Source organism: Arachis ipaensis, chromosome B06 (genome assembly GCF_000816755.2).
Source record: "Arachis ipaensis cultivar K30076 chromosome B06, Araip1.1, whole genome shotgun sequence".
Lineage (NCBI taxonomy): Eukaryota > Viridiplantae > Streptophyta > Magnoliopsida > Fabales > Fabaceae > Arachis > Arachis ipaensis.
In genome coordinates, this window is record NC_029790.2 from 18,513,172 (window position 1) to 18,522,273 (window position 9,102).

At 33.7% G+C, this 9,102-nt stretch overlaps 1 protein-coding gene across 1 annotated transcript; it reads left to right on the top strand.

The window, feature by feature from the left end:
- LOC107646378 lies at window positions 3,682-4,533 on the top strand. Its single transcript, XM_016350565.1, has 2 exons — window positions 3,682-3,697; window positions 4,130-4,533. Exons 1-2 carry the CDS (start codon window positions 3,682-3,684, stop codon window positions 4,531-4,533), a joined length of 420 nt encoding a protein of 139 aa, XP_016206051.1.

The window sequence follows — 9,102 nt, forward strand, 5'->3', positions numbered from 1 at the left end:
ATTCCGTGTTCAGCTGCAATCTATTTTCCACAGTAATAGAAATAAATATACGCTGCAACCCCCGGCCCCTACTACATACCTAAAAGACAAACTTCTGACATGCATGGCTTCCAGCCTTCCTTGTATATGCCCTAATATTTCTAAACAAAGAAAAAGAGTACTACTATCTGTTGTCTTTTTCAGCATTCAATTTTCCCAACAATTGTCAAATGATATATAGTTTTCTTAGCTCACCCTCTCATCATATGGTTTAGCTAATACGATGCATGATCAACACGACCAAGGTGGAATTTGGTGTCTATATATAAATTCTTCATCCAAAACATGAAAGCAATGGGAATTTATTTTCTAGGGCTCCTCTCCAACACTTCCCATTCAAGAGTAGTTACTTTGTATTAAGTTTCAACAGCTTCTCTGGAACTGCATTGGTATATGTAGTTTTGTTTCGATTACAATAAATATTATCAAAGAAATTAAGGAGAAGTTGCTAATTACTAGAAATTCATTTGAAAACGTGAATGTTATTTTTCTCTAATTTTATTATTGCTCTGGAAATTTTGATTGAATTGATGATTATTGTCCGGGCAGTGGACCAGTCAAGTAGAATAACGTTGGAAGTGAATGCATGAAGTGTGGATGACAAGACGAGCAGAATTTATATGGTTTTTGTTTGCTACTTGAAATTAATGTGGTATCACATTGTGTACTAGTAGTAGGAGGAGTAAATTGAACAGTTTGGACGATGATGCTCGTCATTGTTGGCACCACATACAGAATTTCAATGCCTAATTAAGTCAATGTTCCCGGTGAGTATTCATGTGATTGTGTCTCCATCCCAGACCCGTTAAATGTTGTGTTGGGATCCATCTATCTATGCATACCTCATCATCACCTCATCATGACTTCAACACTTATTAATTAATTCACTCCTTTAACATAAACAATCATTAGTAATAAAATTTATAGCAGAAAGAGAAAATAGAATGTAAAAGTTTTATATTCAATTTTTCATTATCAAATGATTGAATTGTTACATATATACACAACACAGAGTGCACAACTCATCAAATTTAAAAGGATCCTAAAGAAATAAAAAATAACTAATAAATCAATGAATCATCATCTTCGTTAAGTTTGATTTTGGATTTTACATAAATCATGACAAATATTCTTTGGGTTAAAATTCAAATTTGTTTAATGTATGTACTAAGTGATGCAAGCTTATTTACATGTTGCTTCAGCTCAAGTTAATGTTATTTCAGCAACTTTAAATATTACAACTCCAAAATTTTAGCCCATTATAAGTTTATGAAAAAACAAATAAGAACCTATGAGCCAAGAGAGAGAACCGAATGCTCATAGTTGGAACAAAAGTGAAAAAAATAAGAAGGACATTTGGCACTATTAAGAGACAGTTATGACTCTAAAAAAACAACAACGACATAAGGACAAAACAATATCAAAATGTAGAAGATCACTAGCAAAATTTGGAAGAGCAAAATAAAAATGCAGAGGTATAGACAGCAGTTAGTAAGGCATGAAAATAGAAATATTGTGCATGTCAAGGAAGACAGCAGATCCAAGAACAGCAGAGTTGGTGGAGTAGCTCCTCAACAAACAGAATTAGTGGAGCAGAATGAAAAAAGAATTGCATGCCAATGGAGACAACTTGAACGACAAAATCTAGAAAGGAATTAGAAGAGGCAACGTTGAAATTTGAAGGGCAAGTATCATTCTATAAAACTGACCTCACTTCACCATTAGAAGACAAGAAAAAGAGAGTGACACGAGAGCATCATCTCAACATACTTGAGCTGAATTCTTTTTCTTCAATTTGTGCTTCATTTTAGATTTTCTTTACTATGGATATCTAATTTCATCTTTCTATAATTGAGAAAAAGGCTTATGAAAATGAGTTGAAAAAGCCATGAGAGAAGAGGCAAGAGAGATGCATGAAACAGTCAAAGAAATATTGGGTTAATATTCAAATTCGTCCCTAAAAGATCACGCAATCTTCATTTTCATCCTCGAATGATTTTTTTAATCAAATTAGTCCCTGAAAGATAAAATGTAAGTCAAATTAGTCCTTCTGTCAAAAAGTGCCACGTGGCATGATGACGTGGCAGGTCAACGACACGTGTCATGCCACGTGGCAGGTCAGTGACACGTGGCATGCCACGTGTCACTTGACATGTAAAAAAGTTTTTAATAGTCAAAATAGTTCTTGAAAGTCCAGACGTAAGTCATTTTTATCCCTCAAATTTTAAAAATTAGTCAAACTAGTCCTTATATAATTTTTTTATTTTTCTTCATAATATTAAATTTGAAATATTTTTTGATACTACTAATTTTAATAGAAATGTAATTGACAAACAAAACATTAGTATTCGTATCTTTTCTTCTTAAAATTTTTTTTAATAAAATTATCTCTCTCCTTTAATTCTTCTCAAAATCTCTCTTATTCTTTTCTATTCTAAAACCTTTTTCTTTCATTATTTCATTTTTCTAGAATATATATATATATATATATATATATATATATATATATATATATATATACTCAAAATTAAAATGTATGTATTTATTAACCTAAACAAAGTTATATACTCAAAATCAAAATTTATGTATGTTAAACTAAACAAAGTTGTACCACTATTTTTTTCTACTACATCTTTTTAAAACATATAGGATGTAATGGTATAACTTACATATAGGATGTAATGGTATTACTTACATATAGGATGTAATACTATAATGGAAAAAAAAAAGATGTAGTAGAAAAAAAATAGTGATATAACTTTGTTTAGTTTAACATACATAAATTTTGATTTTGAGCATATAACTTTGTTTAGGTTAATAAATACATACATTTCAATTTTGAGTAAATATATATTCCAGCAAAATGTAATAATGTAAGAAAAAGGTTTTAGAATAGAAAAGAATAAGAGAGATTTTGAGAAGAATTAAAGAAGAGAGATAATTTTATTGAAAAAATTTTAAGAAGAAAAGATACGATTACTAATATTTTGTTTATCAATTACATTTCTATTAAAATTAGTAGTATCAAAAAATATTTCAAAGTTAATATTATGAAGAAAAAATAAAAAAAAATTATATAAGGACTAGTTTGACTAATTTTTAAAATTTGAGGGATGAAAATGACTTACGTCTGGACTTTCAAGGACTATTTTGACTATTAAAATTTTTTTACATGTCAAGTGACACGTGGCATGCCACGTGTTGCTGACCTTCCACGTGGCATACCACGTGTCGTTGACCTGCCACATGGCGTGCCACGTCATCATGCCACGTGGCACTTTTTGACAGAAGGACTAATTTGACTTACATTTTATCTTTCAGGGACTAATTTGATTAAAAAAATCATTCGATGACGAAAATGAAGATCGCGTGATCTTTTAGGGATGAATTTGAGTATTAACCCAAGAAATATTTCTCCATAATCTGGTTTTGTTGAACTAAGGTTTAGTTCCCCTTGCCAAGTTGGGATAGTATTTGGTGGTAGATTGAATCTGCGGATTTTTCTTCTAAGTTGGGATAGCACTTGGATAGCTAAGTTTTGGGGTAGAAAGTTTAGTGGAAGATACTAGATGAATTAGGTTATAATTCATTAGTATTGGTGTTTGTAATCTGATTGATTATAGTAGAAATTCTACCATAATTATGGTGGAGACTGGATGTAAGTTTCATGGCACTTAGAAACCGAACCAGGATACATGTTTGCCTCATTCTCTCCTTCTATTCTCTGTTTCTTTCTAGTTTTACAGACAAAATCGAAAAAATCTCCTACATAATTAGCTTTCGCGAAAACAGAGCATAAGAACTCTATTTTTGAGTTAACTTGATTCAACTCCCCTTCTCAAGTTCAAGCAGTTCTATCAGTTGGTATCAGGAGCAAGGTCTTAAGGAGTCAAGTTTCACAGCTTGGAGCAAAGATCCATGGCCAACAACATAGGTGCTAACATCATGGCGTACACACTCACCGAAGGGCAGTCCAATAATAGACCTCCCTAATTCAAAGGCAACAACTACTCATACTGAAAAGAGAGAATGTGAATCTTTGTGCAGTCAATCGACTACAACATCTGAAAGATTATTGTCAATGGACCAGTAGATCTTCCAATAAAGCAAAATACTGATGGAGATGTGGTGTCAAAGGAAGACAATGAATGGACAGAGGAAGAAAAGAAGAAGGTTGAACTCAATGCCAAGGCAATCAACCTAATGTACTGTGCTATCAGTTTTGAAGAATACAGAAAATTTTCAAGGTGCAAAATGGCTAAAGAAATCTGGAACAAGCTCAAAATCACCCATGAAGGAACCAAGCAAGTAAGAGAGACCAGGACTGATATGCTGATGAAGGAGTATGAGATGTTCAACATGAAGGAGGATGAAAGCATCGATCAAATGTTCAAAAGGTTTTCAATAATCATCAATAACTTGGATGCCATGGGGAAAAGCTATTCCAAAGAAACCTTGGTAAGGAAGATCTTGAGGAGTCTTACTAAGAAGTAGAAAGTAAAATGCACAGCCATTCCTGAAAGAAATGATTTGATAAAAATCACTTATGATGAGCTAATAGGTAAGCTGTTGGCCTATGAAACTATTCACATGTCTCAAGACAGAGATGACAAAAAGAAAAGTGTAACATTGAAATCAAGAATGATAGCCAAAGAAGAGGATCTGATGACAGTATCCCAGATGAAGAAATAGTGCTCTTTGCAAGAAAAATGAGAAGATTAATGAGAATCAAAAGCAAAGACAAAGGAAGTTCTTCATCCAAAGACTTCAAGAAGGATCAATCCAAGTTTACCTATCACCACCACAAGAAACTAGGTCACCTCAAGTCTGATTGCCCTCAATTGAAGAAAGGCGAAAAATCAAAGAAAGAAAAAAAGAAGATGCTGATGGCAACATGGGAAGACTTAGAAAATGACACTGATTCTGAAGATGAAGAAGATTCTGATCAAGAGGCTCAAATATGTTTAATGGTTGATCACACGGATATGGATGAGGTAGATCTTTTTGACTTATCTATTGATGAATTATACTATATTATCAAAGATTTCACTGTAAACTCAAAGAAACTTTTTGATAATTATGTTAAGTGCAAGAAAGATAATGAGGCATTGAGAGCTGAAAATGAATTTTTGTTAGAAAAGGTAAAGGCAATCGAATCTTGTGATGAAAAATCTTTGAAAGAAGAAAATGTTGCTTTGAGAGCTGAGTTAAATAAATTCAAACTCAAGCATTCGGTCTCAGCCTCTACTGATTTAATCCCTGAAAATGAAAGGTTGAATGAGAAAATTAACAATCTTAATGAAGACTTAGCAAAATTTGTTCAAAGTTTACAAAATCTTGACAAATTACTTTCTTGTCAAAGATCTAGCTTTGAAAAATATGGACTTGGATTCATAGAGGAAACCAAATATGTTTTCAAACCAATATTTAAAAAATATGAAGCTTCCTCTTCCAAGATTGTCAAGCCAAAAATTTCAAGCAAACCTCAAAATTTAGCAAAAGAGAAATATTGCTATAAATGCAATAGAAATAATCATGTTCCTCAACAATGTTTCATCTTTCTAAAATCTTTTGGTAATGATAACAACTTATATAAAGTTGTTCATGATTATAATACTCTTAGACAACCAAGAAGATTTCACATAAGAGGATCCAAATGGATTTGGATACCTAAGGTTAGTTGAAGAACATGCAGGTTTGCCATATATCCAAGAAAAAATCGGACATGTGGTATCTTGATAGTGGATGTTCAAGGCATATGACTGAAAAAGGCTGCCTTCTTCATCAAACTCAATAAATATGATGGAGGGTTTGTCACTTTTGGAGATGATGGTAAATATAAAATAATTGTCATTGGTAAGGTTGGCAAAGATTTTTCTACTTGCATAGATAGTGTCTTTCTAGTTGATAGGTTAAAGCATAATCTATTGAGTATAAGTCAATTGTGTGACATTGGATATGTAGTAACCTTTAGGAAATTAGATTATAGAGTCATAAATAAAAAATCAGGGGTTGTTTTGTTCATTGCAAAAAGATGTGACAATATTTTTGGTATCACTCTAGATGATCTTAAAGTTCAAAATGTAACTTGTTTCTCTTCAGGAAAATCTGAAAAATGGATGTGGCATAAAAAATTAGGACATGCTAGCATGTTCCAAATATCTAATCTTGTTAAAAGAGGCGTAGTGAAAGGTCTTTCTAACATTATTTTTTATAAAGACATCACTTGTGATGCTTGTCAAATAGGTAAACAAACAAAAACTTTTTTTAAACCCAAGGAAGATGTCTTTACTAAGAAACCATTTGAGTTGTTGCATCTTGATCAGTTTGGACCAACTAGGACTCAAAGTCTTGGAGGAAAAAGTTATGGAATGGTTATTGTGGATGACTACGCTAGATTTGGTTGGATGTTCTTTCTAACTCATAAGCATGAAGCATTTTATGTTTTTGAAAAATTCAGCAAGATTCAAAATGAAAAGGAATAAAAAAAATTTCAATAAGAAATGATCATGGTAAAAAAATTTAAAAACCAATATTTTGAATCTTTTTGTGATGAACATGGCATATCACACAACTTCTCATGTCCTAGAACACCTCAACAAAATGGTGTTGTGGTAAGAAGAAGTAGAAGTTTGCAAGAAATGGCTAGAGCTATATTGTGTGAGTATGAAGTTCCTAAATTCTTATGGGTTGAGGCTAGGGTTGTTCGCGGTGCGGTTTGGTTCGGTTATTTAGGAAAAAGCCATCCGATCCAATCGTTTATTAAATCTGCGGTTCGGTTTGGTTCGGTTTTTTTGCTGAGACCATCCGAACCAAACCAAACCAATTAAAATCGGTTTGGTTTGGTTCGGTTTATTCGATTTTTTTAATTATTCAAAAAGATTTTAAATAAAAAAAAATAAAAAAACTACATTTAACAAAGACCAAACCCTAAATTCATTATAAGATACAAATGTCCTAATTTCACAAACCCTAGCCTCAATTTCACAAACCCTAGAATCTAACTCGATCCAAATTTATCAATTACAGAATTCAAACTCTAAACCTAATCCTAATTTTACATTAACAGAATTCAACCCATAGCAATTTCATCAATCAAAAATCAAAACATATATTAAAATCATTGACAACGGTGGAACAGAGGCAGACCAGAGGCAGAGGTGGTGGTGAAGCTGTGAGCACTGAGCAGGACGCAGTGACCAACAAACTGCATAATTACGCAATTCACAAAATCACAAAAACAGAATTAAAGATCACTTGTAAAAACAAAATCATAGAAAAACAAAAGAAGGACCAATCAAAATAAAATCATAGAAAAATAGATGCAGAAGCACAAAAAGCAAAATCACTAACAGAATCATAAAACATAATTAAAAATAAAAAATGTAAACACATAATCATAGAAAAACAGAGGCAGAAGTACAACAAAATAAAATCACCAACAGAATAATAAAAACAGAAATTGAATACCTAACTTGGAGGCAATGTCATGGACGACGACGGCGCCTGCTTGTGCGGAGAGGAGACGGTGGCTCCAGTGCGTGGAGGAAGACAAAAGCTCCTGGTGCAAGGAGGCTAGAGAGACACGGCGTAGAGGAGACGGCGGCTGCAGTGCATTGAAGACGACGAACGGAGGGAGAAAAAGAGCCGCGCCGAGGAAGGGAGGGGCTGAGGGAGGACCGCGCCAAGAAGATGGAACCGCGACGAGGAAGGGCCGCTGCGAAGGTGCTGTTCGCGATTCCAGGGGCTGAGAGGACGGCGACTTTGTGAACGGTGGGAAGAGAGTGTAGAGAATGGGGAGTGGAGAGAGTTAGGGAATAGGGGCTTTATACGGTGAATGGCGGCTAGGTCATCTAAGGGGAAGGGGGTTTTGCTTATTTATATTAGGGTTTTTAAATAAACCGGTTCGGTTCGGTTTGGTTAGGGTTTTCACTAACAAAACCGAAAACGAACCGAACCGCAAAAAACAGCAAAAAATCATTTTTTCGGTTTTTTCGATTTTTGGTTTATTTGGTTTTCGGTTTTTCAACTCGGTTGATCAGTTTTGTTTGGTTTGGATCGGTTTTGAACACCCCTAGCTGAGGCTGTAAATACAGCTTGTTATGTTATAAATCGAACACTCATAAGAAAGTTTTTGAAAAAAACACCATATGAACTTTGGAAATGACATCCTCCTAAACTCAATTACTTTCGTGTGTTTGGTTGCAAGTGTTTTATACTAAATATAAAAGAAAATTTGAGAAAATTTGATCCTAAAACACATGAAGGTATTTTTCTTGGTTATTCCACAAATAGCAAGGCATATAGGGTATATAACAAGAACTCTAAGACCGTTAAGGAGACTATGTATGTCAAATTTTGTGTGTCTAACATTATTTCTAGTGTTTGTATTGATGATAGTCCAGGTTTTGAAGATGAATTGACAAAGAATGATGAGACAGATCAACATCTCTCAAGTTCTCAAGAAACTGCACCTGCAAGAAACGGAAATCTCAATTCTGCAGGAGACAATTTGGAATTATCTCCTGTCGCGGCAGAAAATCCTGATACAGAGTCAATTGTGAATCAAGATGAATCTGAAACTTCAACCTAAACTAAAAGTCCAAGAGAATGGAAGTTTCTAAAAAATTATCCAGAGAAATTCATAATTGGTGATCCCTCCAAAGGAATGATAACTAGGTCATCTTTGAAAAGAGTTGAATCCAACAATATAGCTCTTATCTCAAAGATTGAACCCCAAAATATCCAAGAAGTACTTGCTGATCCTTCTTGGGTGTTAGCTATGAAGGAGGAATTACAGTAGTTTGACAATAATTAAGTCTGGAACCTTGTGCCTCATTTAAATGGAAAGAAAGTCATGGGTACAAAATATATTTTCAGAAATAAATTGGGAGAAGATGGAACCATTATTCGAAACATAGCAAGATTAGTTGCTCAAGCCTATGATCAAGAAAAGGGTATTGATTTTGATGAATCATTTGCTCTCGTAACTCGAATGGAAGCCATCAGATTACTCTTAGCCTATGCGGCTCATTGTGGTTTCAAGTTATTCCAAATGGACGT